General features: G+C 43.2%; 1 protein-coding gene across 1 annotated transcript; it reads left to right on the top strand.

Moving 5' to 3' along the window:
* Positions 1-2,767: 2,767 nt before the first annotated feature.
* On the top strand, positions 2,768-9,517 carry NENF (neudesin neurotrophic factor). The gene is made up of 4 exons (XM_048843130.2): positions 2,768-2,984; positions 7,500-7,560; positions 8,250-8,353; positions 9,062-9,517. Exons 1-4 carry the CDS (start codon positions 2,826-2,828, stop codon positions 9,236-9,238), a joined length of 501 nt encoding a protein of 166 aa, XP_048699087.1. The 5' UTR covers positions 2,768-2,825; the 3' UTR covers positions 9,239-9,517.
* Positions 9,518-17,670: the final 8,153 nt, after the last annotated feature.

The raw sequence follows: 17,670 nt of genomic DNA, 5'->3' as shown, positions 1-17,670 counted from the left end.
GTTTCCCTACAATATACTTTCTAGCAGGGAGAAATCACAACATGTGAGAATTGGAATCCATCTCCATTCATATTTTTCCACTTGTTCCTTAACTTGAAAATCTTAGCATTTTTAAGTCACAAAGATTGAACCATCCTTATTTTCCCCAGTTTTCTGCATAATCATCTGAGACAGCAAGCAGAGAAACTTCAGAGAATGGAATGAAAGAATCTTTTATTAGCTATTGTCTGTTACAATTCTGGCTGCTTATACCTCAAGGAATACCACTCTGTCAATTACAGATGTGAACCACTAATTATTCTTCCTCAGAGTAATAACAGGCACTTTACAGATCCTTGTTTAATTTTTATGCATATATGTATTTGCTTAAACTCTTCCCCTGTATTTTTGCAAAAATAATACATCAACTCGTTTAAACAGGAATATCAAACGCACTGTCAGAATGCTATATATAAATACCTGCATTACTCACAGAATCATAGAAATGTAGGTCTGGGGACTCCAGCCCCCTGCACTGTGGCAGAACCAAATAAACCTAAATCATCCTTGACAGGTGTTTGTCCAACTTGTTTTTAAACACTTCCAATGATGGGAACTCCAATGACCTGCTTTGAGCAGGGGGTTGGACTAGATGACCTCTTGAGGTCCCTTCCAACCCTGATATTCTATGATTGTATGATTCTATGACCTCCCTTGGAAGCCAATTCCAGAGCTTAACTACTCTTAAAGTCAGAAAGTTTTTCCTCATACCTAACCTAAATCTCCCTTGCTGCAGATTAAGCTCATTACTTCTTGTACTATCTTCAGTGGACCTGGAGGACAACTGATCACCCTTCTCTTTATAAAAGCCCTTTATAAAAACATAACAGAGACTTACTAGGTTGCCCCTCAGTCTTCTTTCCCCAAGACTAAACATGCCCAGTTTTTTTTCCAACGTTTCCTCATAGGTCAGGTTTCCTAAACCTTTAATCATTTTTGTTGCTCTTCTCTGAGCTCTTTCCAATTTGTCCACATCCTTATCTAATTCATATACCTCATAGGGGAAAAGGGGGAGTTGGAACTAGGGTGTGGTGTAAAAGAAATGACAAACAGCTAAGATTAGGCCCTGAGATGAGAGGAAGGGTTAGCTGTGTTAGGGGGAGGTTAAAGAAAAGCCAGAGGCTGAAATTAGGTTAAGGAAAACAGTGGATCTGAGATTACATTGTGAGTTAGGAGGAATATAGGGTTGGGTTAGGGTCCAGGCAATGGATTGAGGTCTAAATCAGGGATGAAGGTGTCAGTATGGGGGATGGGGGTAGTGGGAAAGGTATAGGACTGGATGGTTGGAATTGAGAAGGTGATGGGCTGGAGTTGCAGAGATGCAGGACTGGAGAGGGGATGGTGGTTGGTGGCAATGAGGGACAGCAGTTGGGGGCGGATATGAAGGGTTGGAATTAGGAGAAGATGCAAGGAAGGGCAGAGGTAGGGGTTGGGAGTGAATAGGAGTTAGGAGCGTGGTCTGGGGGAAGATGCAGGGCTGATGAGAGGTAGGAATTGGAGTGAAGGTGAAGAATTGGAGTTAGGAGAGTGGTTTGAAGGGAGATGCAGGGCTACTGTGGGGTAGGTGTAAGTAAGGGATTTGAAGTTGGGGAGATGCAGGGTGGGTGTAGGGGAACATAGGGTTGTGTAGGGCAGGGGACCTGAGGGGATAAGATGCTGTTGGGGGTGGTGGTATGAGGATGGTGTGAGCAGAGGAATATGAGGGGGTGAGATGGTTGGGGTAGCTGCAGGGCTGGTGTGCGGCAGGGGAGGTGAGGGAATGGGGGTGGTTTGGGGTGGGGAGAGCTGCAGGGCAGCGGAGGTGAGGGAATGGGGTGATTTGGGGATGGGGGAGCTGTGGGGTGGGTGTAAGGGGGAGTTGAAGGGGTGGGGTGGTTGGTTTGGAGGGAGCTGGAGGTGTTGTGGGGCAGCGGAGGTGATAGGATAAGGTGGTTTGCAGCGGAGGAGCTGCAGGGCTGGTGTGGGGCTGGAGAGGTGAGGGGATGGGGTGGTTTGGGGTGGCGGAGCTTCAGGGCTGGTGTGGGGCATGGGAGGTGAGGGGCAGGGTGATTTGGGGGAGGATCTGGGGATGGTGATGGGGCTGGGTGATTTGGCGGACCTGGGGCAGGTGTAAGGGGTCGTGTGGGGCATGGGAAGTGAGGGGATGGGGTAGCTGGAAGGAGCTGCCGGGCTGGTGTAGGGCTAGGGAGGTGAGGAGCGGGGTGATTTGCGGGGATCTGGGGATGGTGAGGGGGCTGGGTGATTTGGGGGAGCTGGGGCAGGTGTAAGGGGTGGCGTGGGGCAGGGGGAGTTGAGGGGGTGGGGTGGTTGGTTTGGAGGGAGCTAGGGGGTTGCGATGCAGGGGATGTGGGGGGGTGGTTTGGGGGAGGGGAGCTGCAGGGCTGGTGTGGGGCAGGGGAGGTGTGGGGCGGGTGATTTGGGGGAGCTGGGGCTGGTGTAAGGAGTGGTTGGTTTGGAGGGAGCTGGGGGGTTGCAATGCAGGGGATGTGAGGCGTGGTTTGGGGAAGGGAGGTGTGGGGCGGGTGATTTGGAGGGAGCTGGGGGGCTGCAGTGCAGGAGATGTGAGGGGTGGTTTGGGGCTGGGGAGCTACAGGGCTGATGGGAGTAGAGGTGATTGGGGAGAGCTGGGGCCGGGGCGGGGCGGGGCAGCGCAGGGGCAGCTGAAGGGGTGGGACGGACAAAGGGTGTTTCCCCACAGGGGCCGATGCCAGCCCACAGCCTCCCCGGATCCCGCCTCGCAGGCCCCTGGCCCCGCCCCGGAGCTGCCTGGCCGCCTCCGCTGCACCATGGCCGGTGGGCCTGAGCGGCTGCTTCCCCTGGCCCTGGGCTGCCTGGCCGTCTGGGCCGCTCTGGCGGAGCAGCAGCTGCGCTTCAAGCCGGCCCCGGCCCCCAGCCCGGTGCGGCTCTTCACCGAGTCCGAGCTGGCCAGATACAGCGGGCAGGAGGTACGGGGGCACCGCCGGGCCCGTCGGGGAGAGCGGCGTCGCGGATGCGGGTGGGGAGAGGGCGCCGCTCGCTGGGGACCTGGGGGCCATGGGCGCTGGCCCCGGGGGCATGACTAGGTGGGGGAAGGCGCTGCTGCATGGGCTGAGGGCACTGCCCCTGCGGAGATGGGGCGGAGTTGTTACTACCGGATGTGTGACACCCCCACCAGAAACTAGCCACAGCCCTGCTGTGTCTGGAGCAGTTTGATGCCAACTTTACCATCTCTCTCCTAGAGACTTTAAAACTTTTCATGTCAAAGGAGACCAAGTGTCATCACACAGTGGAGCTACCTAATCAGCTCTCTCCAACTGGGGAGCATAGTCACCACTCTCAGACTAAAAACATTGCTGGGAAACAAACGAGGAGACGGTGATAAAAGAAACCAACTTGTGCGAGCCAGGATATTAGAACAGTGTAGTTACAATGACAAACATCGGACAGTCTGGACATTTTCAGTTAAGAACACCACTTGTTGCCACATGAAAGAAACACAAGTCTTCCCCATTGTATATATGAATCTCAGTGGTATGATCTTTTGTTATATGGAGATATAACCTGCATTCTGTTCACCTCACTCAACACGCACATTTCCAGCTTATACTTATACAAGATCTGAGACCTGTCTTACAAGGATGTGTAATTTATAGCGAGGATGAGGGGACCACACCTGGTATGATCAGAAAAGTGACTAAAGCAGATGAAAAAGGTGCTAGCCTGCATCCACATTACAGAACGGTTGTGTTAGCAGCTGATGAGTTGTGCTAACCTGAGATTTGGTCTGTGTCACTGGGCAGGCTGGCCCATAAGAGTTAAAAGCACTACAGCCCTCATACTAAGGGTCTGTATGTGTGGATGGGGCAATACTTGAGTTAAAATTTTGCAGTGAAGACAAGGACATTATGATGGGCACAGCAGGCTCTTATGGATCATATGTAGAGGCTAATATGACATGTTTTTGTAATGAGCTGGCTAGTGTGTATATGTACGTACCATTGCTCTCTACTAGGTAACAGTAGAACTGTTCAAGTATCTGTCATAGGTCCTATATTTTTAACAACTTATTGTGATGCCCTTTTAGCCCATATAATAAGGGCCTATGATTTTGGAGCAGGAGGATCCAACTTGTATTTGTACTCTTGCAATGAAGTTTTGAGTAATTGGGGTGTGCTGTATAGTGACAGCTATAAAGTCCAAGGTGATCAGACTTATACATGGCCTTAGGAGTACACGGATCTTTACATACAGATGCAGAATTACAGGATATTGCCTAACCATCTTACAATCTACATTTAGAAATAGCATAAGTAATGGCACGGGAGGAGGTTAACAAATTAATATTGTTTAGTGCAAAATTAATTTTTTTCTCTCTCTACTTATTGTCAAGAGAGTTGGAGAGGAGGTTAATAGTGGACAGGGGACAGAACTGGGGCTGGAAGAAGATTGTTGTGTTGTGTGCATGAGGACGGTAGACGGGATCAGACTGTAGTGGGAGGAAGAGAGAGAAGAGTAGCAGAGTGGAATGAGGGCACAAAAGAAGGCATGGCAAAGGAGGCAGAGGTTGGTGAGATTAGTTAATATGGTCAGTAAGTGAAAAGTCAGCAAGGCACATTAAAGGTTAGTGATCAATATATTAATGGGAAGGAACTGATAGATCATATGGCAATTGATGGTGAGAATCAGTAAGGCAAAGATTCAATAAGCCTAGCAGAAATGGTCAGCTGTCAGCCATGGATGTAACTACATGTTTTGGTCTTGTCCTGTACAGTGAAGGCAGGGGGAAAGTCTGGTTCAAAATAGCTCGGCTCCTCAAAACTCCCATTGATTTCAATAGGATCTGCTGGCTGCTGGGCACTTTAGAAAGTCTGGTCACAGCTGTTTAGTGGCATATTAATAGTTTGAAGGCCAGAATTTTAACCTGAGATACTGGGCATCTGTGACTCATAGCTGAAGGTTAGAATGGGGATGATGGAGACGCTAAGGACTAGAGATAAGGTTTCTACTGGGATCTTAAATTCCTGACTTTATTTTAAACTAAAAATGAGATAAAATAGATATCTATTGACAACTTTAACTCTCAACTAAGCATGTGTGTGAATTTCCTTTTTTTTTTTTAACAACTTCAGAACACCAACATTTCTGAAGTAATTTTTTTCTTCCTAGCACTATTTTAAAGAATTTTAGAGAAGGAGGAAAGAAAGCTGTATTATCTTTAAGGTAATTGTATTGCCTTATAATAATAATTTGCAAGTATCTGTCAACCAAAGTTTTCAAAACACTAAACAAATGTGGTTAAGTGAGGTGCTGCTGAAAGTCACACAGTGAATAGTTTGGAAGAGAATCCAGGTTTCCTAACTCTAATTTCTTTCTCTAATCAGTTCTTATACAATAGATCAAAAATGTGCAACTGGTGGAAACTCTTCTATAGATAGCCCTGTTTGAGATTTTGTCTAGTGAGACAGGCCAAGTTCACTAAACAGTCCTTTACCCATCTCAGGCACATATAATAATAGAAATGCCTTTTCAAATCATAGTGTACAAATAGTACAGTCAGTTTCAAGGATATCTCGGGTATTGTAGGGACAAGGTTCTTAAACATCTATCCAAGCAGGTCAGTTTCTCCCAGGCTGCTCAAGAGAACCATCAAAATAATCAGGCAATGGGCCCAAAGTCTCTAGTTGTTTGTCAGATCTCCCCTTTTCCCCAGGATGAACACCACAATGGTAGAACAGGATATTTTTCCTGTTTCCTTCCTGACAGAAAACGAACAGATACCAGATATCTGCTCCCATCTGAGTGTTTACAGACAGTTCCTCAGTTTTAGACATCTGTAGAATGTGCTTCTCCATAAATACCAAACCACTCAATAGGCTACTGGAATACACAACTCTCCCTCACTCTCTCCCTCATCACTAGCACTATAACTACCGAGGTCTCAAAATTTTACAGAATCACAGCTACCTATTTATTCTTCCAAAACCTGTGGTGATCCCTCCAATGAGGTAATCCTCAAAGAAAATTCTTCCCATTTACAAAGTTATTGTTCTCACCTGAGCTAATTCCATAGCCTTCAGAGATGTGTAGGGATTAAATGAAGTATCCATCCTACTCTAATCCTTGCCTGCCAGGATTAGAGTAGGCCAATGGATTCAAAATCTTCCTTTAATGTATTCTTCTAGCTCATTAAGTCAAGTATATAGACAGTTTTTAAAAATTATCATAGAATTAATACAGGAATTCAATCTCCAGAAGTTTTAGCTTTCTATGGTGAAAACAAATCTTAGCTAACAAATTCAAAATGATAAAATCCTTTGCTAAATTTATACAGATCTCTTCTCTGAAGCGATTGCTGGTTGGCCTTCTTGGGGTTGTCTCCAGAAACTAAGAAAACACTAACCAGCATCTCATGGACAGAGAGAATAGATTTTGAGGGGAGGACAAAGTGGAATCAGTGGTTTATTAAGCAAAACAGATGTCAGCAGAAGATCAGATTTGTGTGTGCATGTTTGCACTTTATCCTCTTGATGAAAGCAGAATACCATCTGCCATACACCCTTTCACTTCACAAAACATCCACCTCCAGAATGATTTACTTAATCATCTTGGAACAAACAAGTATTATGAACTGACTCCAAAAAAGGCATAGAAAGGGGAAATGTATTGTCTGACTACTAGATTCCAAACAGAATTGTTTCTTCCTTGAACTTCCATCATTTTCTGGGGTTAAATCCATAAAGATTGGCACTTGAAATAGTCTGAGAGTGTTTATTCTAGACTAAATAAATAGATAGGAATTACAAGAATAGTCATCTATGGGAGCAAGAGACAGACTGATGCAGCACAGAAATAAACAGGGCTTTAACATACCGATTCCACTAGTATTTGGTGTCCTAATAGTGAAAACAAGCTCCAATAGTGAGAACAGGAGACTACATCTTCTCCATGTACAACATGGTATTCATAATGCAGACACTCAGAACTTGGCATCACAGCTAGATACCAGTGAAATACACATCACTGGATACCAGTGGAAATTATTCATGTAAATATCACATGATGAATACTGATTTTTTTGGTACACTAACCTGCAAGTGACCTGGAGGCTTTGCAGCCTCTGTTCCCTCCCCCATCCCTGCCATTGACTCAGAATATGGCCTCCTTACTGTATAGTGCCAGCAGCTGACACAGGGATGCATGACTGTTTGGCAACTGACAACAGTCATAATGGCAAGGTATAGAAAACCAGCTTCTTGTTGCCCAGAGACCCACAGAGAAATCTTTATTCGTTTTTTTTTTTTTTTTTTTACAGCATGTGATGGATTGGGGGATGAATGAAAACTCCAGGCTGTGAATCTTGTGTGCATTGATCATGATTTAAGTTGCTAGAGAACACACAGTAAGGGGTTCATTTTCTCCTCAATGTGCTGTACACATACTGGCTTCATTTTGAGCACCTGCTGGCCTCTCTTTCTTTCCAGGAGGGCCAGCCTATTTACATGGCCGTGAAGGGAGTAGTATTTGATGTCACTTCTGGAAAAGGTGAGTTGGCTTCTCCCCATGGGATTTTTCCCCTTTCACATTATCCCATTTTTCTTCTTAAACATCCTAAACCTTTAGAAAACTTCAAACTCTATTTAAATACAAAGAACATACTCATTTGCTCTTAATTCCTAACCATCCTCCTCTGAAGGTGCCTTCTCCCACTCACAGCTTCACACCCCCTTTCATGCTGACCTCTGTCTGGAACAGAATAGATCCTCCTCTTATCCTATCACTTTCTAAGAAATGCTGTAATACCTTTTGATCTGATTGAGGTACCTTCCCATTATATAGATTTACACATTTCCCTCCAACACTGGTTTTAGCTACTCTTTAAAGTTTTTTTTTAAAAGTGCACTTAGGACTGGTGAAAGCTACCAAACTGAGAGCCCTAGAGAGAAATTCTCCATCAGTAGATCAGACACAACTTGGGCAGCAGCTGTATTACAATCTAAGTGAAGACAGCCAGTTGCCATTTTAGGCCACGTTAACTAGTCCAGTTAAGCTAGTTTGTCTTGAGACTTCATTAAAGTTTTGGGAGGAAAAGGGCTCAGATTCAAGTCTTTGGTTTTGACTGATTTAGGAGCATAATGGGCTCATGTCATGCTAGTATAAGCAGATGCTTAATCTGGCCCATTGTTTTCACTATCAATAGTCTGAGCATTACTAGATTTCCTCTCCTTGAACAGAATTTTATGGGAAAGGTGCCCCATACAACGCCCTTGTTGGGAAGGACTCAACACGAGGAGTTGCAAAGATGTCACTTGACCCAGAAGATCTCACTCATGACACAGTAAGAAATGGGATTGTTTAATTCCTTCTTTGCAAAATTTCAATCATTTTCTTGGCTTTCCTAAAATATATTCCCCTGCTGTATATTTATGCAAAGCCCAATCCTATGAATAAGGAAAATATTTATTTTCTAAGAAATGCCGTAATACCTTTTGATCTGATTGAGACACCTTCCATTATATAGATTTACACGTTTTCCTCTAACATTGGTTTTAGCTACTCTTTAAATTTAAAACAAAAAAAAAGTGCATTTAGGACTAGTGAAAGCTACTAAACTGAGAGCTCTAGAGAGAGAAGTTCTCCATCAGTAGAACAGACACAGCCTGGACAGCAGCTGCCCCATCAACATACCTTCAAGGGATAGCATCTAAAAATGTGTAGTTCAGTTTCCTTGACTAATTCAGTCCTTGGTGTCTCTGCTGAGAATACCAAATGGGCCAACTGTGATGGTGCTTTTTGGAAATGAATTGAACCCAACAACTCACTTTACCTGAGGATGTCAGGCTTTGTCACTACTGGGCTGAATTTGAATAAATGACCTAGGGGTTAAAGGTTATATGATAAATAACCCATTGCCAGTTACTAAGCCCTCTATTGTTTGTGTGCCCCGCAAATTAAATCTGAAGGCTGGCTCTGAGGGTAGGATGATCAACATAAATAAAGACATATGTAAACACCTGCCATTTTTTCTTGCCCATGTTTCATATAGACAGGACTCACGGATGAAGAGCTAAAATCCCTGGATGATATCTTCAATGATGTGTACAAAGCCAAATACCCTATTGTTGGCTACACTTCTCAAAGAATTCTGAATGAGGATGGCAGCCCCAATCAGAACTTTAAACCTGAGGATCAGCCACATTTCAGCATTAGAGATGAATTTTGATGAAGGATTTAGCATCCTGAAAATCCCCAGATGGACATTGTAGAACAACACTGTATGACTGGGAAACATTGACTGTTTCTAAGGCAAAAGAACAGTTTCTATGAATTATGTATCTTTTGTATTTTTGTTATCAGCAGCCCCCACCCCCTGACAAACGAGGATAATGACTGATTACTAATGTAATGAATTCCTTCAAGTAGTGAACCAAATAATATTTAATCAGTGGCACATATTTGTGGACTGAGGAGAATTAATTCAATAAAATTCTCACTGCCAATATCTTGATTTCTCTTTTTTAATATAAAAAGAAAAATTGGATAACTAAAGACTCATTTCTAAAGGGGAGAAAGTGTCCTTTAATAACTGAATCATCAGACTAGGGGTTTTGCCATTTCTGGGTTCTGTTCCTTGTTCTGATGCAAACTTGCTCTATTACGTGAGTCGTCTTGCTTCACTTCTCCGTGCCTCAGTTTCTCCATCAGTAAAATAGGTGTAATAAGGCTTCCTATCTCAGAGGAGTGGTGTGGAGCTTAATATTCATCCTCTTTGATTACAGTGGATATATAAATACTGACTTCCCTGAAATGTACTGTGATACAGCATGGCTATAGGGCAGCAGGAGAGTGTTAGAAGGGAGCCTTAGTCCCTGTAGAGGGAAGAAAGTTTGCTGTAGATTAATTAAAGCTCATGAAGCCAGTCACATGATAAAAAACCCCAGCTTCAATCAGATAAGAGGAGGAGTTGAAGCAGAGTGGATTGGCATTGAAGCAGAGAGCAGTTGGGAGGGAAGCAGAGGAGAGTTTGGAGAAGTGTTGCGGTGGGCTAAGAAGACCAAGACTCTAGGTAAAGGGACCCCTGGTTTGTGCAGAGGGAGGGCAGAAAGCTCCACAAGCTGAAGGGCAGGAGAGGGAAGTAGCCCAGGGGAAGGAACTGCTAGTTCAAGTGGTTTACCTCTATCCCTAGGGCCCCTGTGCTGGGACCCGGAGTAGAGGACGGGCCCAGGTCCTTCCCTCTCAACTTCTCTCCTCTAGGACACTAGTGGGGCAGTTAATACCCCAGTTCACGGGCAAGAAACGGTACCCTGAACCACCCCCAAGAAGAGAGAGCGCGAGACCCATCACAGTAGAGCTGGCAATTTGCCACAGTCCTTAAATGCTGTATGTTTATGCAAAGCCCAGTGTTACAAAACAAAGACTATTTTTTTTTCTGGGAAATGTAATATTTAATTACCTTTTTGATTTGGTATAGGCTATGGCTACACTCAATAGCTCACAGCAGCGCTGCTGCAAGATCTCTAGTGGAGCTGCTGTACACTGACGAGAGAGAGGTCTGCCATCGCCTTAAATAATCCACCCCCAACAAGTGACAGCAGGAGAAGGTCTCCTGCCACCATAACGCTGTCCACACCAGCACATAGGTCTGTGTAATTTATGTTGCTTGGGGGGTGACTTATTCACACCCCTGGGTGACCTAAGTTATACTGACATAAGTGGTAGTGTAGACATGGCCTAACTCACTCTTACTATTGCAGTAGTTTCAGCAAAATAGCACTTTTTTGTAATACATTTACATGGGTTTGTCACTTTAAAATTAGGTCATGATGGTTCCTTAGTATCAACGCCTAATTCCCACAAACCAAGAGAAATTATAACCTAGGACCTATGGTTATCGTAAAGTCTTTGTTCACATACTGTAAAGTATAAGTTTACTGTGATTATTTGTCTGACCCGAATATTCCCAGCTTCTTTATGCTGTCAATTAAACTCTCTGGTTGACTCTACATATAGGTACAGGAACTAGGGGTGCTGCCACAGCCCCTGGCTTGAAGTGGTTATCATCATATGCAGACTTTACAGTTTGGTTCAAGGGCTCTCAGCACCCCACCCCCACCCTACACAAATTGTTCCAGCACCCTTGTCTACCAGAGTTTAAAAATGGAAAAAGCACTATCAGGTTCTCTGCATTATTACTTTTGCTAGCTTGATCATTGCCACTCCAGTTCCCTTGAAAGAGGTGAGAGGGTGTGTGTTTTTTTTTTTCTGTTTAACCTAATTTACAACTCCAGGTCCTGCTGGGGGGAAAACAAGTCCTCTCCTCTGTCAGATTTCTCTTGGCAGTCTTTCAGGCTGCTTTTAATTTACATAGCAACCAGAGAACATTAAATGCTTGTGCTATACCAAGTGCTGCTAACTACTGACTTCCACTAACTGAAGTCAAATGCTAACTGTCATGTATGTGGATTTACCTGCCACCATGACAGTTTGAATTAGCACTGAGAAATTGAGCAGCTGCTTCCAATTTCTTAAAGATAATTTGCTTCATTAGGTTAAGCTCCTGGCTGCTTTCTTTCAAAGAGTAAATGATTAAATCATTTATTCTCCCTCTCCTGGGATCTGTACACTATATAGCATATTGTGGGAAAAGGACAATTGTCTGATAATCAAAGAAAAACTTTTTTTAAATTATCCCTTTCATAACATCAATACTTACTCTAAATTTGCTTTGTGCCTTAAGTCCCTTTTTTCCCTTATAGCCATTCAGCAGTATAGTGTAAGACGCGTTGGGCAAACTTTTTGGCCCAAGGGCCACATTGGGATTGTGAAACTGTATTGAGGGCCCAGTGGGAAAGGCTGTGCCTCCCCAAACAGCCTGCCCCCACCCCTGATCCGCCCCCTGACTAACCCCCCCCCAATGTCATAACCATTGAGTCCCACTCTAGTATGCTAAGCACGAGAGTGTAACCTTTTAAAAAACAGCCAAGTCATATGTTGTAAGATATCTTTTTTGGCGTGGTGAGGGAGTTGATTGGGGGCTGAATTTTACACTGCTGAAAGGTAACATTTGCCTTGGAGACAAATGTGTATGATGTCAACTGTACATTTTTAAAAAATTTTTCCTAAAAATATCACATTTATTGTCACCCCTTCTTTAGAGCTGGTTTTGTTACCCTGAGTTTTGCATCATTTCGCGAGACCATTGATCTATCTGAAATTTGCACTTAAACAAGCAGACAGTGAGAGGTCCCATTACAGGCTCCTGACTTACCCTGTGTTAGGATATAGATATTCAGGCCTGTCTGCAAAGGCCTGTACTTTAAGAATTTAGGTGTATTCTTATCACTTGGCGAGTTAGAGGTATAAAAGAAAGAAAGAAAGAAAGAGAGAATCAAAATCACTGTCTGCCAGTGTAAGGTCCTTCTCTTACTGTGACAGTCTGCGGCCCTGTTCTTAGATTAAGGCCTTTGGCTAAGCAACAGAGGCAGCCATAAGCTGGGAAGTGAACGGTCACATCCTCACGTTCCAAACTAGTCACATTGAAATAAGGTGCTATTGGGCTGTTAGGAATACAATCCTGTCCTGATAGTGCCTATCACCTCCAGAGAAAGGGAAGTGCCTAGAAGATGTAAAAGGAAACTTAGTTTGATATCATCCTGTCTGGCAAGAACTCACTTATCAATACTGGGATGTGAAATCCTCACTTCTGTATTGTTTTGTCATTATAGTTCCCACTTTGCTGTTGTTTGTATAATCTCTGTCTGGTTCTGTGATTGTTCCTGTCTGCTGTATAATTAATTTTGCTGGGTGTAAACTAATTAAGGTGGTGGGATATAATTGGTTACATAATCATGTTACAATATGTTAGGATTGGTTAGTTAAATTTCAGGAAAATGATTGGTTAAGGTATAGCTAAACTAAACTCAAGTTTTACTATATAGTCTGCAATCAATCAGGAACTGAGGGGGTGGGTGTGTGGGTGGGGGAGATGGGAATAGGGGTGAGGAAATTGGAATCATGTTTTGCTAAAGGGGGAAATGGGAACAGGGAATGGGGATAAGGAAATTGGAATAATGTTTTGCTAAGGGCAGGAATGGGAATAGGGACACAGGAGACAACCCAGGAGACCTGAATCCTAGTTCTAATCACTAGGGTTGGGATTTTCAAAGGAAACTTGATGGAATGAGGTGCCCAAATCACATTGAAATTCAATGGGAGTTGGGAACCTAACTCCTTTATGTGTTGTCTACATGAGAAAATTATACATTTTAAACTAAATCAGTTTAGATTTATATCAGTTTAGTGATTTTTTTTTTCCTCCCTTGGTATTCACCCCTTCTTGTCAACTGTTGAGACTAGTACACTTCCACCTTAATTGAATTGGCTCGTTAGAACTGACAGCTCCCACCCCCCTACTTGGTAAGGCAACTCCCATCTTTTCATGTGTTGTATATTTATACCTGCCTACTGTATTTTCAACTCCATGCATCTGATGAAGTGGGTTTTAGCCCACGAAAGCTTATGCCCAAATAAATTTGTTAGTCTCTAAGGTGCCACAAGGACTCCTCATTTTTTCAGTTTAGAAACTGATGTCATTAAGTCATTACAACACCTTTGTGTGGACGCATTTCAGTGCCTCTTTGGGTGAATGTACTCATTTCCATGACTCAAACTAATATGAGAATTCCATCCATTTAACATCAGTTTCTACACAAATTTCATTAAATTGGTACAGTTTTATCATGTAGATAAGGCCTTGGGTTTCTTTGAAAATTGCAGCCATGCTACCCAAGAGTCTTTGTGATCCAAGGATATCAACTGTATATCTGTAGTGCTATAGGAACCAATCTTAGATCACATTTCAGGCCAGGAATAGCTCTAGATGTTTGGGAACAAAGCTAAGTAGGAAAGGCTATCTTACTAAGAATAGTGAGAACAGAGGATGCTTCTCTATTTAGCTACAATACATTGGAGGTGAGGTACAAATTTCACCAGGAGCAGTAATCAACTCCTCTGTCTTGTGTTTGGTTTTGAAAAGGCGTTCTGCTGCTACAGCTTGTTTTTTTGCAAAACTACTGGGTGTGGGGTGTGTGGGGGAGAATCACTTGATGTGGCAGGAGGGAAAGAGGAAGAAAACTGTTTAGCTGACTTTTAAAAAATTAATCTGGCACTTATTTATAAATAAACTTGCCTGAAACCTGTTCAAACCAATTTGCATTTGTTGTAAAGGGAATGGGAGTGCTCTGAAGAGTTGCATGCAGAAATCCAATAGTGATTTCTGAGCAGATCTGGTCAAACTGTAAAAGAACTGATTCATTGTGAATGAAATGGCTAGTGGATATTCACAAAGATGTCTGCAACTCCCAAAAGCTGTATGAATTATGAAAATTCATACAGGAAGGGTATTATCTGCTATTTTTTAGTCTTTCTAGAATGTTTGTCATCTAATCAGGAAATAAGACATAACCTGTGATGCAGGTGAATGAGCACCACAACATCAGTAATAAACATACATGTACTCCAAGTGAAAAGTGCCTTAACAACCAGTTGTCTGTAAGTTATTCAGCCAAACTATTCAGCAAATACTTACAAATAATCAATACATTCAAAGAAAATCAGATTGGGTCTGTGAGAGTGGGTTGATTTTAAAAAAAGGCTGAATTTGTAACAAATATTGAATATTTCATTACTGAGTGGCTATATTTGTAATTAGTAGTTCACCCAGCTAGCACCATAGCGGAGTCAGAATTTGCTATTTATAGCATACCTTTGAATCTTTTTAAAGTATCTGTCACTCATGTCAGTGAGCAGGTCCATGTCAAACAGATAAGAATGTTTTCATTCCACTAAATCGGTGTCTGAAAGGACAAAAGTGCATGGGAGATATTGAAAGCTGCTCAGATGATGGGACTGGGAACAGGGATACTAAGGAGTGTGATTCTTAACTTGGTGTTTAAAAAAAAGAGGGGGGGATTAAGTGGGAAGAGCAGGTGTATCCATGTGCTATGAAGACACCTTATACTGCTTGGCTTGTTTTGGCAGATCTATCCTCAAAAATGGGTCTCTATTAAAATATTTTCCTTTCTGTGTGCCTCATTCTTGCTGTTCAGTGCAGGATGTCAGTCCTTTTGGTGTGTTTACTGGACCTAAACTTAAGCCCTCATATCTTGTTTACCAGAGGGCAAGGGCTTTATGAAAACCTACGACAAATAAAATAGATAGAAACCAAGATGATATGCATCTGGAACAGCTGAGTTCAAAAAGCAGAGCCATAGGAAATACTATGCAATATATAATATTTGCCACTATTTCTCTTTGGCTATTTGTGTCTGTTGCCATCACAAACTCTCCAGTCCCAAGAAATACTACCAGATTAATATGGGCTTGTGGCACTCTACCTCAAAGTAGCACCCTGGAACGCCCATATTCACCACTGTCATAAAATTAGGATATGTTTTGTACAAAGTATGCCTACTGAGGTATCATTTTAAGTCTTGATCTGTTGAATATTAATATCCTGTTTTATTGTATGTGCTTTCAACAAAAGACAGCCAGACATGTGTTGATGGCCCATTAAAGGGAATCTAGTCTCTCAACAGCCATCCCAGAGACTTCTCAGAGAGAACAAATAGGCAATGGAGACTACCTGACCAATGGGGGCTGCCTAATCCTCACGTCACAGCAAGGATCTTTCAAGCAAGATGGAAGAAATTATAAAAGTGGGAGAGTGACATCATCACTTGGTCTCTCTTCCCCTTCCCCCCAACTCAACACCTGGAGGACAAAGACTTTGAACTGGGGGAAGGGTGGTCCCAGGCTGGAAGGTAGTGCCAGCCTGTGTACTGAGGATCTGTAACCTGCTTGTACCATCTGTCAGGGTGAGACACTGCTTGATTCAAATCCTGTTTAGTCTGTAGAACTTAAGAAATAAAAATAATTTCATAGTTTAAGTAACCAACTTTGGTCTCTATGCCTGCTACTTATAATCACTTAAAATCTATCTTTCTGTAGTTAATAAGCCTGTTTTACCTAAAACTGTGTTTTGGTCAAAGTGCTTGGGAAATCTCAGTTCAGTCCATCCCACACTGAGGGAGTGGTGAACTACTTAATGAACTTGCACTGCCCCAAGGGGCTTTGAGCAGTGTAAGACCGTACAGTTCTGGGGTGCAAGACTGGGGAGTTGGGGGGAATTGTCTGGAGCCTCCCTCTTGATGGTTCATGAGTGGCTGGGAAATCATTAATGTGGCACAGTTGGGTGTGTCCCTGCCTGTGGATGTCTATGTAAGTGCAGTAGCTGCCAAAGGTTTGTAGCTTGACATCAGCATCACAGTATGAGGGCCAGGTCTGGTGGATGGGTTTGAAGGGCTAAGTGGCCCCACACTCCAGGTTGCACGCTGGGGACCCTGTCATAATGCTGCCATCCTTTAGAACATGTGGTTGTTCAGGCACTTTTCACTTAATACTTAGTCCTGCCATGAGTGCCGGGGACTAGATTATTTGACCTCTCGAGCTTGCTTCCAGTCCTCTGATTCTATAATTCTGTGTCTCTCAAAGAAGTGAAAGACATAGCATAAGGTTGGTTCTTCAGCAGAGACATCTCACAGCCTATGTGACCTGCTTCTCAGGACAAACCAGAGTGTGAAATGCCTTTCTCTCCTCCGAGAAGAAGGCCACATGTTCTCCAAGGGCTACTGTCTCTTCTCACAGTTTCATAAAGTATTTCCTCTAAGTTGTGACATCTCACACTGTACATAGTGCTGCCCAGTTGTCCCATACAAGGTGTTCATTTTCAATAGCTGTTTCAGAAAACTTTAATTTATATTAGTAAATTATACCAAATTACAAATTGGATTACATTCAAATATCAACACTGTATAGATCATAGATGAAAAAACATCCAACTCCGCTGGAGAGCATCACAACTCCCCATCCCCATGTGCTGGATTCTGTATTTAGATCAGACTTTGCTGAAAACCCGGTAAAATCATTTGCAGAAACAGCAGAGAATGAAACTGAAGCAGAAACATTGATCTACCCCCACCCCAACTTTACAGAAGTTCTGATCCACTTCCTGGCACATCTGATTCGGCTATTATAGATATTACAGTTATACAGGTTTCAGAGGAGCAGCCGTGTTAGTCTGTATTCGCAAAAAGAACAGGAGGGCTTGGGGCACCTTAGCGACTAACCAATTTATTTGAGCTCTAATAAACTGGTTAGTCTCTAAGGAGCCCCAAGCCCTCCTGTTCTTTTTGCAGGTCATACAGACACTACGTAACAGATGGAACTAGGGCTCTAAATCCAAACAAGCTTGAGCTTGGGGAAAAGTTTGAATCTGGGCCTGAATTTCATGGCATGAGTCCATATTTGGTAGTTAGAAAGCTCTCTATTGTCTACTTATCCGAGGAGGGAGCTCTCGTGTGGCATTTGTTCCAGCCAATAAGTGAATTATTTCAGATTCATGAAATGTTCCCCCACAGATACTAGTCACGTGGGGTTCGCTGATGTGTAGGGCTAATACCTCCCAGGGTTGGTCAACTCATGCCCCTTTTCAAGGCTACCTGAGCACAGCTGTGTTAGACGTACGCAGCCAAGATACCATGCTGTGGAGTACTTAAGAGAGAGTTAGATAGACTCCTGTCCCTAAAGCACTTACAA

This window comes from Caretta caretta, chromosome 3, assembly GCF_965140235.1.
Source record: "Caretta caretta isolate rCarCar2 chromosome 3, rCarCar1.hap1, whole genome shotgun sequence".
Classification (NCBI taxonomy): Eukaryota; Metazoa; Chordata; order Testudines; family Cheloniidae; genus Caretta; species Caretta caretta.
This window is presented reverse-complemented; position numbering and strand designations above follow the sequence as displayed.

Bases quoted from the DNA above. Each gene is read 5' to 3' on its own strand.
- NENF (XM_048843130.2), top strand. From the start codon at position 2,826: ATGGCCGGTGGGCCTGAGCGGCTGCTTCCCCTGGCCCTGGGCTGCCTG. The intron at 2,985-7,499 runs GTACGGGGGCAC...CTTTCTTTCCAG, and splicing joins CCAGATACAGCGGGCAGGAG to GAGGGCCAGCCTATTTACAT. The intron at 7,561-8,249 runs GTGAGTTGGCTT...CTCCTTGAACAG, and splicing joins TGATGTCACTTCTGGAAAAG to AATTTTATGGGAAAGGTGCC.